At 30.7% G+C, this 18,050-nt stretch overlaps 1 protein-coding gene and 1 long non-coding RNA gene across 2 annotated transcripts; both read left to right on the top strand.

Moving 5' to 3' along the window:
- The first annotated feature begins 1,874 nt into the window (after positions 1-1,874).
- LOC132721467 (uncharacterized) lies at positions 1,875-7,453 on the top strand. The gene is made up of 4 exons (XR_009624463.1): positions 1,875-2,110; positions 5,897-5,932; positions 7,105-7,161; positions 7,412-7,453. It is a non-coding gene; the product is annotated as an uncharacterized LOC132721467 (long non-coding RNA).
- A 2,851-nt stretch (positions 7,454-10,304) lies between these two features.
- On the top strand, positions 10,305-16,421 carry LOC132721483 (uncharacterized). The gene is made up of 7 exons (XM_060705795.1): positions 10,305-10,344; positions 10,792-10,972; positions 11,468-11,598; positions 12,057-12,086; positions 12,854-12,892; positions 13,596-13,631; positions 14,780-16,421. The coding sequence occupies exons 1-7, from the start codon at positions 10,305-10,307 to the stop codon at positions 14,791-14,793; spliced, it is 471 nt and encodes a 156-aa protein (XP_060561778.1). The 3' UTR covers positions 14,794-16,421.
- Positions 16,422-18,050: the final 1,629 nt, after the last annotated feature.

Raw genomic sequence — 18,050 nt, forward strand, 5'->3', positions numbered from 1 at the left:
ACATTCACCGTTATGTATCTTTTGTTTATGATTAATGAACAACATGAGGTGTTAAACAAGGAGCGAACATCTCACGTGTTATGTTCAATACGCACAATTCTTTCATGTGTTTTTGTTTTAATTTTTTTGTTAACAAGACTTGTATACGTTTAAGCAAGTACATGTACCTACAAGACTGTCTAGCGTCCCCCTACTCTAAGTGTAACTGATCGATTAAACTGTTATAGTTTGAGTAAATAATTCGGTAAGGAAAACTTTCCCTATATGATTATGAAAATGCAACATTTAATTGTGTTTTTCATATCATTCTTTTTCATATCTTTCTTTTATAGCATTTTCAAATTTTAAAATTTTCTAGTTTTTATTAATCTAATAAATTGTTTTCTCATATTTCATGAGCCATTTAACGGATATGTATATATGAAAAGTACGCTTAATTAATAGAATATATAGAATAACACATGATGTTTTCGTAAATTCTATTTACGATGATAAGAATGATGATAATGATGAATATGAGGACAATGATAATGGGTGTGAATATCATGATAACGACGATGATGATGATTATGACAATGATCATAATGAGGATGATAATGATGATGATGATGATTATCATGATAATGATTATATTGTTGTTAATGATTATGATAATGTTGACGATTATATGGCGTTGTTATTGATGATAATAATGATGATGATGATGATGATAGTGATGATGATGATGATGATGATGATGATGATGATGATGATGATGATTATGATGATGATGATGACGATAATGATGATGATGATGACGCCGGCGATGGTTTCGCTGCTGCTGATGATGAAACAGACGACAGCGATGATGATGATGATGATAACGATGATGATATTTGAATTTTTATAGAAAACATGTTTAAAAGTTATGTTTCTTTACAAAAATCAAGTCGTAAATAATAGGTGATTATTTACATTGCACTATCTATTTTTGTGAATCGTTTTCAATGCATGAGTGTAATTTACCTGTTGTGCTAAATATAGATATTGTAAGTACATGCTATGATTGTAATAAAGTTTGCTCATGCATAAAAAGAGTCGCTTTATTTATCACCAATTAATGTTCACTAATTTATTATTCGACCAAAGTGTGGGCGATCTTAAAAGTCCACCAAAATACAAAATTTTAATACTATTTGCATACATGTAGGAGTTAAAATAATATATACAGTTTTATATCGGTTGAAGTATGAAGGTTTAAATGATCAAGGCCAAGCAAAGAACCAATTATGTGAGGCAAGATACAGGAAGTCGAAATAAAGATGGTAAATAAATCCTCAATATTTTTTCTGGGTATTGAATGGCCCTATAAGAAAGCGAAAACATGTGTCGTATAATATGAAAATATCTACCTTTTGAGTTTGACCATTTAAGGTAGAAACCCATTTATTTAATAACACTATATTTGTGTTTCCATTACTATCTATCATACCTAAAACAGAAAGAAATTGAGATTCCGTTTATCAACTTTATTGCTTAATTTTTGCTTTTTCAGCATAGCCCTTCATCATATCAGAGCGTCACTGATTGTTTTACAATTTATGATATGGCAGCTGAAATATGTAAACCTTACAAAACTGTAGAAAAAGAAGTCGAGATTACTTTTTTTACTAGATGTAGGCCACTTGCCGGAAAAAGTGACTATCGCGAAAGTATTTATTGTGTGTGTTTTATATTATATGATAATGAAATACTCATAAAAATCAATCACTAACAAATACTTGTCTTCCGGCCGACCCGTAACCTTGTGACTTTAACGTGTTTACAGGTAAAGGCGTATATAAGACTGACAAATATTAATGTTTTATCTAAATAGTGGTGTTAGTCAGAGAAGACCATTCTATCCATTCTTGTTTTGTAGTTTTGTTAAAAGACAGTGCCATTTTTAGATCTTATGCCATACACTTTTTATTTATAATTTTTATCCAAAATTTAAACTTGGATTAAAGATATTACCATAGAATTAAAGTGATTTACATGATTATTGAACACTGCTTTATAGAATAAAAAGCATCATAACACAAATATATGATGAAGGCGCTCTCAGGATATATAACGTTGTTACTGATTGGTAAGTATTGTTTGATTTGGATAAGAACGCCGGCATGGTAGGTAAAAAAGTTTATAAAGCTGCACGCATCAAGATGAGCCACTATATTTTAAAAAAAATCAAATTTCAGAAAAATTTACTGAGACATTAAAACAAGAACGATTCAAGTAACATTTTGCACGGTGTATGCGAATAATGACCGCAGTATTTATCACAATATTTCTGTTGCCCGACTTATGATCTTGTTGATCTTGTTAATCATATTTTATGCATATTGGGTTATTTTTGAGACAAAAGAAATATCGTATTAATTGGCACCAACCTAGTATATAGTTTATATTTATGTTTCATTTATCCAATAAAAAGTGTCTTAACAAACTTGCAATATTATAAAACAAATTATAATAGAGGATCTACTGCACTTTTGTTACGTTGCTTTTTATTGATTAATCATAATTGTTATACAATCTTTATACACAACTGTTGTCAGTTTATGAAATAAATTTCGTTTTCCTCAAATAAAGTAATTCTGCTGCATAATTAATTTGTTAAAAAGATGTCTGATTGATTAAGTCTTTTATCTGTGCAAATAAGGTCCATTGATAATTATTGCAGAACATGTAGGAGGAACATATGATTTGTACGAGTTATATGGGCGTGTATGAACGGTTGTTTGCAATAAGTATAACCGCTTCGCGACTAAGGTTATATAATTTTACAACCGTCTTTTTCTCAGCCATATAATCTTATATATAAAACAAGCATAAAAATACATGTTCTCTATGGCATAATTTTAAATTATTCCCTGAAACAGTTAAACGTAACACTGCAATGCTGCCTATACACTTAGATTACTAATCGCAGCGTTCGCGTTATCTTTGTCACGCTAGACTGTTTCTAGCGCTTTTATCATTCGTGCACTTTAACAAGGCTCTTTTTGTTGTAAACTTACATGTTTTGTATTTATATATTGAAATCCTATAACGTGTATCTTTTACAAATATGTTAATTTGGATTTAATTCAATTTCAGTTACAGTTGTACAGTCCAGACAGTGTTCTATACTTATATTGGCAATAAGTGTTCTAATACAATCAGAATGAATCAACATAGAAATAATATATTAATACAATCTTATACATTATATCGAATATTAGATTAATTCATTTTATATGACAAAAGCAATAAATGTAGCTATCATGACAGTATTTCTATATTAGGTACATATACAATAGAAAGAAACATCAATAAAGTATACTTTATAAATTGATTTATGAAAATTTTGTTTGCCTTAAATGTTAATGTTTTATAAGAACCATCTGATAAATCATACTGGAAAAGAAATGTTGGAATTATTCTTGGACGCAGGTAAAAGTTAATTTAGCGGCCCGAGAACATAGGGATTTGCGTAGGACATAAACAGCTGATTTTTTCACACGTCATATCCGGATATTTTTATGCAAATATGGTCATGACTAAGAAACCTCGTTAAAACAATCAGACAGGGATATGCTTTGTGTCCTTACTCATTCATTAATTACATTGATTTATAAATAGCTTATTGTTCCTGTTAAATTTGCCAGCCCATATTATAGTCCCTTAGAAGTGTCACACAATTTTATAGTACACGTTTAAGGCAAAAGGTGTCCCGCGTTAGATTCGAGATATGACTTCGGCCAAACTCGACACAAGTCGGAAATTCAGCATTTATGAGATGAAAGACTAACGATTTATCATTTTGGCGGTAAAAAATATATTTGTCTCTGCCGTATCGCCAACAAAAAGGTTAATTATGAAGTGCCTAAGGTAACAATTTTGTCATTATTGATCGAGATAATGTTAAGGTAAATATGTCACGTGATTGTGATGGATTGTTGGTAATTTGCAATTAACGTTAAATAACGACTCGTATAAATAATATGCGTTCCGCTGTATAAGTAAACGGAAATTTAATATAGATATTCTACGAAGTTAAACATCGTTTCGTTAAATACGTTTAGTACGTTTCACCAGATTTATTAATTGTTATTGAAGTTTTAAATGAAAAAGTAAAATTTTCTACATGTAGTTACATAGGATACAAATTATTCATATGCCTTCATTTGATTGTAAGATTTTGTTTTAATATGACTCCCTTCAACAACCTTTATGACTCATTAATCAGTCTTGCGTAATAACAACTTTTAAGCAAATCAGTTGTTTGAGCCGAACGTCGAATTCAAAAACCGTTTATTTAACTCATTACAGGTTAAAACTTAGCATTATAATGTACAATAGTTCATAATGTAATGTACCATATATATAGTGAAACAGAGAACTGGCAGAATGTGAAAATAAGAACGCACCAATACTTATGAATGATTTCCCCCACAGTTCTCTTAATCAGCAAACTTTCCATATTTTAAGTCTTTATGTCAAAACAATAACAAAGAAAAAAAAATTTTATCATTTGATTTTTGATTTTATATTAACGAGACATTCATATCTTCCAATAAATCTACATGTTTAAACAAAGGATATTTTATCATACAGATTGATAAATGTCATTTGATCCCGTTTGTTTCATAATTATATTTTATTTTGTTTTGTTATAATAAATAATTTCTTACACTTTTATTGGTTTTATTGGTTTTTACAATTCTTTTATTGGTTTTTACAATTAAAATTGATAACACGATCAAATATGTTTTTATTCACATTTAATGTCATTATAAACTTTGAAATGAATTTTAAATAATGTGTGGGAGGGTAGAATATGAAAGGCTTAATTAATTCTGAAACGTTTGACTTTTTGACATCTTTGACAACGTCCGCTAAGCATTATGTTTGGATATGACATTTGCCCGAGTTAAATCATGAATAATTACTTTCTATTCGGCATTTTTTTACATTGACTCGACATGACCTGAAAACTGGATGCATATGTTTATGAATATATGGCAATTATCGACACGCCTACGAAGTTGTCCCTCTTTAGCTTCGCTACATCAAAAGTTTTTTTATCAATTTTTGTCATAATAAAATGTCAAACATTGTAGTACAGAATATCATTTCGATTTTCGTATATTTTTCTTTCTGTCGGATAGTAAATCTTGAAGGTCACCTTTTGGCATTGTCACCTTATCGCATTTAAAAAATTGGTGTAACTTTAAAAATCAACACAAAAAGAACATAATTAGACCACTTATTAGTAAGCCATTCGTTATTAAAACATAGAATTTATTTTCAATTATATACGTTGTGCGTGTTTAACCATTATCACATACCATGTAACTATACATTTGTAGCAATGAATGTCATTCAGAAATAAACACATTGTCGGCTCTTGTATTTTCGGGTTCTAAAACTTATAAAACAATGTCACCAACTTACCAATAAAAAGCAAATTAATATTTTGATTTGCTTGACCACAACTGTCATTACAACATTACTATTCGTGGTTTGTTGTTGTTTTGTTTTGTTTTTTTTAATAAGGGGGTCTTTTTGTTTTGTTTTGTTTGGATTTTTGTTGTAGTTTTGTATTTTTTCATGGTTTTTTTCCTGTCTTATTGTTAAAACATTAAAAGGCCTGTGTGTCATAGTATTGTGGCTGATTTACGTCATATATTTTCCCTCCTTTGTCACGAAACTTTGTCCCTCCATCGACACGAGTCGTATCTTTGTGTTCCGTTTTTTTATGTTTTTTTTTTCAGGAAATAATGCGAAAACATGTAGATATATATGACAAAAGCAAAATATTTTCCTGATTTTGCTTTTTCGACTTTGAATGCAAATAAAGTTATAATCATTTGTTTTATTCTTATTTCAGGTTTAGTGACGTCACAAGGCGGTATTTCAGACAGTCGTAAGTTTCTTTGTTTTGTTTTTTTTCTTTTACCGGTAAAATTTAATAAAAGTATGCCATTTAAGTGACATGGTCTACAATAGTCATGTTTTATATAAGTACTTCAAATATTGATGAAAACTATACAAATGTATCATTTGGATATTTGTATGAAATATTTCTGGAAAGCAAAACGTTGATATGGTCCTTAAGTGATTTTGTATGAACAAATTTATGAATACTAATGATAGATAAATAATAATAATAATAGTAATAATAGTAATTTTTTGTTCTAGAACGCTTATTCATTTACCATATATTGATATTCCATATCGGATCATAACCGAGTATCAAACATTTACCAACAACATCCATATAATATTTATATTATTTCTTATTTTGATTTTCACATATGATACTAAATGCAATCAACATAATTATTTACGGAATAACAGATCTTCTATGTTTAAAATATAATTTATTTACCTTACTAAAAACGTTAGCAGGAACGCCAATAAGTTAAATCTAAAAAAAGCAAGTCATAAGCAAATGCTGTTTGTTATTCTTTCTATCATTATAAATGATTATAAATGTATCGCTGTTCTTCATTTGAACCCTAAAGATATGAAACTTGAAGCATCTATTTTTAGATTACCATTACCATACCATCATTTACATGTCATTGTGAGATTTAACAACGCTGTGGAACAAAATGTAATTTGTGACAATGGTACAAGCTTGCACTTTTAAACCTGAGGCACTGAATTTATCATGGAACGAGACGCTGAATTAATCTGATTGTTAGCGGAATAAACTTGTAAAATGAATTTGGAAATATTTGTTTCAGACTTACTATCTGTTGTTTCAATGTTATTTCTTATTGGTTCTTTAGGAATGGTTTTATTTTCTATTTGGCCGAGTGGTTAAGGTCGTTGACTTCAAACCACTTGCCCCTCAACGCTGTGCGTCCGAATCCCGACAGGGACTTTGGATTCTTTCATGTGAGGAAGCTATCCAGCTAACTTACGGAACGTCGTTGGTTCTACTCAGGTGCCCGTTCGTGCCTGAAAAAATGCACGGAAGGGCACATGAGGTCTTCCTTCACCAGTAAAGCTGGAACGTTGCCAAATGACCTATACTGTGTCGGTGTGATGTAATACGCAAAACAAACAAACAAAATTTTCTATTTGTAGTGTTGCAGCAACTTATGCATGGTACACCAACACGAAGACTCCAACTTCGACGAAGCCGTATGTTTTTCTTTTCCATTTTGTTTATCAATCTTTTCTTTTATCATTTGTTTTTATTCATTATGTTTGTCTTATAATGAAGCGAACTTTAGGGGGATGTATTGTAAGAAAGCCTCAGAATTGTGACAAAATCATGCTATGTCTTTCTATTTTCCAAAGAATTCGTGATGATTTTACTTATGTTTTACGTATAAACTACCGCCGCTTTTTGTTCTATTATTTATTATGGTTTTTATTTTTTCATTTGAAGGCGTGTTCGACTCCCCAAGAATTAGCCAGCGATATAATTTAGGTGCGTACATCATGTTTGATTTTTATATTCAAATTATTCTTGACCATTAGCGTTTAGAATGTATATTCAAAAATAGTTTCAATGAATGTTAAACTAGTGTTCCTAAGTTCTAATCCACTTACACATATAATGTAGTATTGTTTTAAATGTAGTAATGTATTACATTTATTCGTCTTGTCTTACTTGTGTGACAAGAGCCTAAGGTTATAGTGCTAATAAATGTTAAAACATCTAAATGAACTAACGATTTAATATCTTTAAATCATTTAATGACCAAGCTCAATTGATAATTCATAAGTTTATTATCAAGAGCTCCAGTTTTAATATTTGCGATAATTTCTTTGTTTGTGCTGCTTCACGTCGGCGCTAATTTGCATGCCTTTATATATTCACTTGCAGTTAAACCTAAAATCATTTATTTATCATTTTGTTTTTATTTAATTAAACAGACTTTCGTGATGCGGATCACATCAACATAGGTCAGTTTAGGAATGCAGTTTTATTTTTTAATTTTATTTTTATTTAGCCTTTGCAAATAGTTAGCTGCGTTTGCTATTTAGCACTTTGATGAATCCAATTTTATATGAGGGTTTGGTGGTTTGTTAAGCCTAGATTAAATATCAATTGTTCCCCTTTCGCTTTCCAACAAGAATAACTGCTTCACTCTTTGGATAAAGTATGGAAGCAGAATCTGACACATTGTGTCACATTTTTATATTTGGGTCATGTCATTGCATTGTAAAAATATAATCTGGGACTTATATTAAATAAATCTTTAACACTTTGGTTCTAAACTCTAAACAAATGCCTGGCAACCAGAAGTTCTTTTCTGTATTGAAATCCATTTAATTCAGATATGTTTTATAATATGTTCAATGACAAAAATAGATATTGACTTACTTGTCTATCAAAGCCAAATTGACACTGATCGCGGGAGGGGGAACAAAGATATCTTAGGGCTTGCTTTACTGAATACACTTTGTTATTTGCTTACTACATGCTATGGCAGAAAATAGGCAATTAGGCTAGCCTTACTTAATTTTTTTTTACTGCAAATATTGCTAAGCCTTGCATATTTTATCCTTACTAGTAAATAAAATGCAAAATGCCTATGACGATAAAAAACCCATTTTTTATATAAATGTTCAATTGATATATATTAAATTAAAGATCATGAAACACAAATTTTAATGGTTTTATATCATGAATATGATGCTCAAATTAAGATATATCAATATTGTATGTTCCAAAAAACATTATTTATAAAGATACCAAATTTAACATTTCATGTAAATAAAGGGAGGTGAAATGTATTTTCTATAAAGTCTAAGTCAAATTTTTCAATAAGAAATGAATGCATATATTTTAATGATTACATATAATGTGCAAAAATATTTGCAAAACATATTTGACATATACTTCGATGTTTGAAAATTGTTCTATAAGAATTATTAAATACACATATAAAATTTCACTTAAGTGTGGTAATAACCTCAATTATAACACACGAGATCTTTAAGAGCCATTGATATATAAAATGTTCCTAAGTAGTTTACATTACACCATTATCTCCTAAACGATTGTGCATCTAATCAAAGAACATCCGTGAGTTCATCTTTTATAGTTATACATCGATAATGTTTTTATGCCCTGTGCATTTCTTTTATTTGGGTTTTAAAACATGTTTTGACGCATTCCATCGCTTCTTCTTAAAAAAAAAGATATGGACGTTATCATAAAACGCAGTCCTAGAATTTTAAATTTTACACCTGCTTTAACATTAAACAACTTGTATACACTTGTTCATTTTCAATTTGTTTCATTCTCTTGTATTTATTCTCCCTGTTTTCTATCCTTCAATGCATTATCTTTTCTCACTTTCCCTTGCAATACATATATGTATAACAACTATGATAACGGTTCATTCGTTACCTGCTTGTTTTTATATTCTTACTACCCTTTTTCTTTGTAATAGTATGTTTCTTACAATGCTTTTATTAGCATGTTTGATTATTCAGGGCGGCGGTGTGACCGAGTGGTTTGTAATCAAAAGATTGCTGGTTTTTGGATTCAAACATCGTCAGGAACAAGTTGTTTGTTGTTTGCAAACATTGTTTTTTCCTTGAACAAGAATATTTTCATTCATTGTTCAGTACTGGTTAGTTCCAGGAACGGATTCGAAAGTTTTTCGAATAGCTTAAAGCATCCTACACAATCGATCAAAAATAAATTGGTATAAACAAAACTAAACTAACGTGTCTGACCTTCTGGCAACATATTTTCTTTCACTTGCTTGTTGTATAATAATCGCTATTTAAGCAGCTAGTTGTCTTGAAGTTATGCTTTGTTATGTTTTAAATGGGAGTAAGGTTGAACACATGCATGCGCTTGTAACGTTTACATGTCTTCCTGACGTTGTGCAGCTTGTAGCAGTTTCTCGTTTCACAGACCAGGGAAAGTTAAATGTTAAGAAAGCTACAATGTCTTCAATTTCCGTTACTGTTAATCTTATTCGCTAAATATTACCGTTTTCCTTTTGTATTATATAAAATAAATGAATCGGGAAAGAAAAAAACGTATGGACATCATCAAATAGATATAATAACATGTTTATGACAATAATCATAGTTTTAATATATCAATAAAAACAATAGTTATATAGGTACTTAAAGGAGTTTGTTACAAAGGAAATAACCATAGAGTGTAAAAAAGAAAGAGATACAAACATTTGTTATTGATTATCGACTGTGTTTAATTTTGATTGATATCATGATATATCCCCAAAGTATAATACTATGTTTAAAGAAATTTACGGAATTTCTACTGAAAGCTTAAAGTGACAAACTTGAAAATGTTGCTGGCTCGATTTGAGATTGTTCAAGACGTTAATGGTATGTGCTTGCTTCGGGCCGCGTCACTAGCACCGGCTTAAGAAAACTCCATATATATGATTAATTAAGATTGTGATTTAAATGGCAAAGACAATAATACTCATGAGTCATTTCTGTAACACAAAAATACGTGATACATGTGGGCATTAAGGACTATTATATAAGTTCTGAAGGCGAACATTTTATTCCTTGCATTATTTACGTACGGAATAATAACACTACATAGTCTATGATAGATGGCATTTTTTCTATTTGGAAAGTTTAAAGCATAAACATATTAAAAGAAACATTCATTCTATAACAAAGAGCAAGTCAAGAAGATGCCCCAATGTAATATCAAAAAGACTATTTTACGGGGAAAAAATTAAGTGTCGGTTAATTTCTTTGTTGTCACTTGCGCTTTAGTTTTCAAAACATCTTTTTCAAATTTGTCATTTTCATTATTAGTTCAACCTCCAAGTGCATCTGCACATGCGAGTGCGAGTGCAAGCTCCTCCGTTGGAATAGGAAGAGGTTTGGGTGGTCTTGCAGGAATAAATCTAAACGACCTCCTAGGTAATGGTATATTTGCTGGACACGTTGGAGTGCAGCCACAGATAGCCGTTAGACGAGCCCCTACTATTGCCAGGTAAATATTTAATCCAAACATAATCCATACTAGTGTGTTTTTTTACATAAATAGGGTAATGCCATTTATTGCTTGAAACAATGTTAAATCAAAACATAACATAAATTTTCAATATATCAATATCATAACTATCTTTATTCATATAGCTCTTTTTTCCTGGATTACCGATGCCCAAACGGGTGACTAAGGATGGGTTGTATGCGCGTTACTCTTCCTTGATTATCTAAAGTCACATATTATAACTAAAATTTGAACTAAAGCGTTTTCAATATACATATACGTTTACATAAATTTCTTGCTTTTTTGTAGCTGTATCACTCCTTCATTATTACTTTCATGGTGGTTCTTTGTTATTTAAAAAAAATACTTGTGATGGAACAATAAGTCAAGTAACATTTAAAAAAAAAGTTTTCTATGTGATTTCAATCATATCATAAATGATTCGTATCATTATATATCTTTCCTCATTAATTTAACAATTGCTGTATATTTAAGACCAAGGCGGACCTTTATTTTGGGACAAGGTCTACCCAGGGGTCATTTTGCACAACAGGCTCCGGTATCTGTACCGGGTCTACCTGCTGGTCTTCCAGCTGGATCATCAACAATGATGTTTGATACGCCAGGTAATGGTCATGTTAATTTCATATCTAACAAACTCTTAATTGCTAATTAATAGGTAAACCCCTTCTATATTCTTACTTTTGGTGACATGATATCGCACGATTAAATGATATATTGCTTAACTCATTTGTTAATGATAATTTCATGCAATTGTTACAGTAACTGTTCTTTAGAATATTTAACGCTTCATTTAAAACAGAATTATGTATAAAATTAACAAAAATAATTTAAACAGGTTTTCAATATTCTAAATTTCATGAATCCTTTATCTTGTTTAGATAACGTTTATGGAAATGACTTTCAGTTTAATTACTTTGAATAATTTGCATAGCATTTTCGATAGCACTAACCACATAAATTATGGTTTGTTTAAGAAAACACGTTTGTTGCCATAGTTAGGCTTGAACCAATTATCATTGAACGTACTTGTGTCTATTATTTTGTTGTTTCCTTTTTTCAGACCCACAAACACCCGATACGCCAGATCTTGGTAAGATATGTTTATCGTAATCTCCCTAAGACTAAATATGAATTAAAGATTACAAAAACTTGCATGCGTATTGGTACAAACGTTGATAATATAGTAATTATTATAATTATATAACCTCGTCTTATCTTAGTTCTTGAAACCAAGTCGTAAAGACAACGTGCCCACAAAGAATAAATCAAAGACAAGCGTGAACTTTCTTAGATCTATTAATCAAGCAGAAAATATTATCCCTATTTATCAAGCTGAAAATGACTGATTGATAGACAAATTAGTTGACACTTGCAGAATGCAGTGGTTTCTTTTTTAATATTTTCCTATCAGAATTTCTTTGTCTTTTATAAATATGATGATCACAAAATCTAATTAAAATTTTATATTGACGTCAGATGTTGCAATTAATTGTTGAATACCTTTCACTTTATTTTCGTGTAAAACAGAATATCACGATTCAAAAGTTTATATCGAAACTATTGAACATTGTGTCAAATGAAGTCATGGTGGTGCTAAAATCACCTGAACTTAATACTGAAGGAAAACGCCTCAAAGTACATATATCCGATTCATTTCATACTCAAATGTCAATATTTTTGTGGTTTGCCTTCATAGGTCCGTCTTAAATGTCAAATGGTTTGTGTCAGTTTTGGTAATTCCGTTGAAACATAACATATGACTGTAGATGGATCATTTGTCATATTCAGTGACATTAATAGAGGAAAACTTTGTATAACAAACACAATATACACATAATAACACTTTTATGATTTCAGTTTACGCACCACGAAGTATTATGGGCGATATGAATCAAAGTAAGTTTTTATTGGATGTTTCTGTCACGTGATACTAAATGAAAGACAACTCTTACAAAGAAAAGAGAAAAGAGAAAATATGAGTAGTGAATGACTTCCATTTCCTCTTTTAGAGCCGATTATATCTTTAATTGGTTTATAATAAATACAGTCATTACTTTCCAATAACTGACATTAAATACCAACTTTTTTCTGTATAAACTAAAATATACTCATTTGTTCAATTAAACAAAGAAATATTATATTTAGTTGAAAGAACAACGAAAACATCTATGATTGTTTTGCAACAGATAGCATTGGAAAAGAAAATGGAAAAAATGAGTCCTGTTAAATTGGAAACACTATGCCTCTATTTCGGGAATGTTAGAGAGACTTTTTCTGATCACCGCCGTATGAACACATTTTGGATGATTCTCAGTCGCAAATTTGTATGCCTATTTTTCAAACTGTGCATTTGCCACAGCTTAAAGACATAGCTTGCACTAACCACTATAATAAACAATTTACTGTTCCAAACGATCAAGGATTCATTATAAATTTTGCCCTGTTTTGCCGTTTTTTGATGGTCTCATATATTATATTCGATTTTACTCGCTTTACCGTAGCGTAGATATATACTTTATTAAAGGAAATCATAAATGTTTCTTTTGATGATTATGATCATAATAGAGTAACATAAAAAATGTCCATGTCTATTTTATAGTTGAAGCTTTACGGAACAGGCACGAAGCTGACGGTGGTATGTATAAGTTATTATAATGTTTTGTGGGTCCTTAAAGGATCTTTGAATTCCAATTCTTAAATAATTTTATTTAGCGTTGAAAATTTAATAGAACTTAAGCCGGTGTAGTGAGGCATAAAATATAACGCACCTTTTAGTATCCCTCGTGAACATTCCTAAGTAATTAGAGTCTGAAATTTTCATCTTCCAAGTATTGTTTTATTTTTGTAATTTACAATTGTCGCTGCCTGCTTGCTGCTCGAAGGTTCCCCCTTTTCTGTTGAATCTATAAACAAATGAATAATGCAGAGGCAATCATGAGCCTGTATGATCAAAATTAGCAAACCTTGGCTTCCCTACATCTTTCTTTCGAATTTCATTATTTCCGATAAAATCTGTATATGTTTTTGCTAGTTTAGTTAAACGCTTCAAAATGTTATTAATTTTGCAATGGACAAATGAGTAAAATTACATTATCTTGTGAATTATATAAAGTAACTGAGAAATTAAAATTAGATTATATAGATCTTTAGTTCTTAATATACCAGGTCCAAACGTCCTCATGTGAGACACTATGTGACCTTTCCCGTGTATGCAGTTTTATGCATATTGACTGACTGGCTATTCATATTGTATTAATACGTGGCCACTAATTTAGTTAGATAACACAAAGGGACACATTGTTATTACTTTTTGTAATTAGAATATTTGAATTGCTCTCTGTATATTGTAAATTGTAACATGTATATATTATTCTGAGAAATAAAATAAGTTTAAACTAAACATTCAAAGTCTGCCAAAACCACCACATCTAATTTTCTCTTTACATAACAAAAGCCGCCCTTAAACAACACTTCAATGCTTAGCAGAACAGAAGATCCTCTTGATAAGGAACTCTTGTCTATAAAGAACATGTTTTTTTCTTCTTTGAAGGGAGACATAAATTGTGATGCTATTTGTAAATAATTGACCCAGCATTTATGAGGACAAGTGTAGCTAATTTTTGTACTGCTAAAAGCTCGAAAAGTATATTCTATTTAATCTTGAAAGCGACTTAACTCCAAAGAAATGTGAAAAGGATTCACTGTATTTATTACTGTATTCATCGCATGTTCAAACATCGCTCTATTCAAATAAAGAATTACGTTTTCTTTTTTTTATTTCAGTTGTCTTTATATAAGAAGCGGAAGTGGCGTATAGCAAGAGGTTTTATTCAGTTGACGTTATGTTTCAAATTGACTGATACAACGTTACCCGTTTTACTCTTTTTGTTCTTATCAATTCTCTTCAAATTGACTTTATGGATGGGTTGAGTTCCTGGATCTAACCTCCAACTTAACTCCTCAACGTAGATATATTTATATATAATACATATATTATTTTTAGAATTCATTTTATTTTTATATGATGTACGCTTATTACCAAAACAACTTAACCATGTCACAACCATTGCAAATGACAAAGGTGCAAAAAAACAACTAAATTTTTCTGATGGAAGTAATTGTTATAGTAAAAGAACATGCTATGTCAGCGACGTAAAAGACATTTTATGTGAAGTTACGGACACTGATAAATGTGTTTCTGCAAAGGTAAAAGCTTTGTTAGTGAATATCAGCTAATTTCCTTTGTTATGAACGATAGTGTCACACAGATTGCCTTAAAGAATTCCGTATTGCGTAAATAACATCTTATTGTTAAGTACAAGGAACTTTAGTAGGGTATTAGCATCTGGAAACAGGATACACATGTTGTAGTTTTCATATAAATACTGTCGCTCAAGATACATTTGTAACGAATGGACCAAGAATGAATCAACACTCTAACAAATTAAGGACTTGCAATGAGGCATCGCTCGAGAACTTGCTGAACCATATTATTATTTGTAAGGAATGAACCAGAAAGGAAACATGACATTTTAAGAAGCTTGAAATGAGACACTATACCGATATCGTTCGGAAACTCACTGATACAATACATCAAGTTTAAACGTGCTTGTACAATATCAAATCTTAATACACAAACAACGGTGGAGCTTTTCCTGTTTCGTCGAGTTCTTTAGGTAAATTGTTTGGCGTTGAGGCAATGTGGAGGACCATAAGGTGTTTGACATAACAGATCTTTCTCGTGGACGTTGTTTCAATGAAACCTTTTTTTTGCTCATAAACACTTGCATACAATCTTCAATTCGACAAAGAAACGAGAGAATGTTGAAATATTTCTATGTATTTGCTTGTCTTGTCTTTATCTTTCGTTCGCACATAATCTGCTTTAACCCTTTTCGGAAATTCTATAAAAACACTAGAATTATTATATATATTTTTTTATCTTGTTTAAATTAAATACAAAAAGAAGCTGTCTTGTTGTTTAAAATTTGTTTTCATATGCACAAAAAAGAATGAGAGTATGAGGAGGTGTAGAGGACAAAAATAATTTTTTTTTAATTATTAGATTCGTTAATTTTGTATTATACCTATAAATACATTCCCCATAATTAGGAGAGTTTAAATTGTGCAATCGTCTGAAGCGGCTTTTTGTTCCGAAATAAGTTCACTTTACATCACCTGAGAAAGCAATTATAATGTATATGAAAAGACATTATAAGCGATGTTATCTCAGCATTGTGTTGCTCGAAGATATTGATCCAAATAATTATACATAAAGCAATCCTGGATGGCTAAAACAGTTTGGGTAAGATATAAAGCTACCAGCATATTGAGGGAAATTATCATTTAGTTTGGAGAATCATATAAATTTTATTTATGGATATGAGAAACTATATTTTGTAATGTTTAGAGTGTACAATTTAACTTGTTTCACGTGTGTATATATGCAGCACGGTCTCCTTTTCAAATACATGTAAAGTAAAGAAATAAATTATTCTCATATATGTGTTCCGTGTTTAAATATGCTCAAATGTAGAAGTTCGTAAAGCAAATCAGTCGTTAAGAAGTTGTCGAAATGCACGACAGTGTTGTATTAACGTCGGGTATCAAATCACGTTGACAGTATTATGATCATATGGCGATTTGCCAGTTTTTACTGTTACAGAAAGCCTTCAATGGCAAACAAGCGGGCATCCGAGTAGAACCATGGACCGTCCATGACTTAGATTGATAGCTTCTTCACATAAAAATCGAAACGCCAACACACAGTGATGAGAAACAAGTGGTATAAAATCAGTGATATTAACACCTAGAGCACAGACGTCCCTCAATATTCCCTGCAACGCCTTTTAAAAATATCCAACTAGCGGAAATGTCATTTTTGGTTTATCTTTCATAAAAGTAACAAGGTCATCGATCGCCACCTCAATCTGCGATGTTGCGAGTTTCTATGTGTCCAATTTCACAATAAGTATTTATTTAAATATTTATATAAGTTTAAACAATTCACAAACTAGAAAAACAACTTGCAAATGTGCTGATACCGCGATAGATTGCCATTGACCCCATATTTTAACAATATCCTATGCGTGCAGTTCGTTTCAAATATCAATTAATTCCTATAAAGGGAATGTGAGTTTACTAGACAACTGAATAAGCAGTCTTATTTCCATGCTATTGAATTTTTAAATTAATAAAGTTTGTATGTTTATTTCTCTTTTTAGGAAAGAGATATCTCATTTAAGTGCCTTTGAGTGCGCTATTTATTATCAATGTAATTATAATAATGTTATGATTATATACGGCTCAATTTTAAATAGGCAGGAATATTATCAAGGGAGCATGAAGTCCTGAGGGTCAATTACAAAGAATTTGAACGATGAACCGAGCACGATTATACTACTAAATTACTATATTTTTCAATGCTTAAATGCTTGTCAGAGTAAGCTATTGTTTTCTATTATTGTTAAATGTTTCGCAATTAAGTTATTTCAAAATTGCATTTGATGTGTGTTTAATTAAGGTAATTGGCGCATTTTGTTTCAATATTCATATACGATATATTTGCCAACCTAAGATTCTTTCTTATCCATCCAAAACGTGATTAAGTTATGTATTTTGTGTGTGTGAAGAAATTTGGAATGGCATTTATTCTGAAAATAAAACGAAAACATCTTTTCTAGTGCATAATATTATATGGTGATGTTTGTCGCATTCTTGTATGTGGGTCCATTCATAAATCATCCTCCGTGGTCTCTCTTTAACAGAATAAATTGGTTACAGCAAGATTGAATATTGTGTGGCGGAAGTAAACAATCGCCTTCCGTTGTAAAGTTTTTTTGTTTAAATGTTTATAACTTGTGGATTGAATAAAGTTTAAACCAGTGCTGCTACTGCATGTATGGGTTATAATGATACAACGGTAATTCGTAACTTGCCTTTACAGATTGTTGAGATTCAACACTAGAATGCTTTACGATTCGTCCGGAAATACTTTAAAATTGTAAAAGTGTTCACCTGTTTTCTTGTGCGATATGAAGTATTTGTATTGTTA

This window comes from Ruditapes philippinarum, unplaced genomic scaffold, assembly GCF_026571515.1.
Source record: "Ruditapes philippinarum isolate M1 unplaced genomic scaffold, ASM2657151v2 ctg227_1_1_1_1, whole genome shotgun sequence".
Taxonomy (NCBI): domain Eukaryota; kingdom Metazoa; phylum Mollusca; class Bivalvia; order Venerida; family Veneridae; genus Ruditapes; species Ruditapes philippinarum.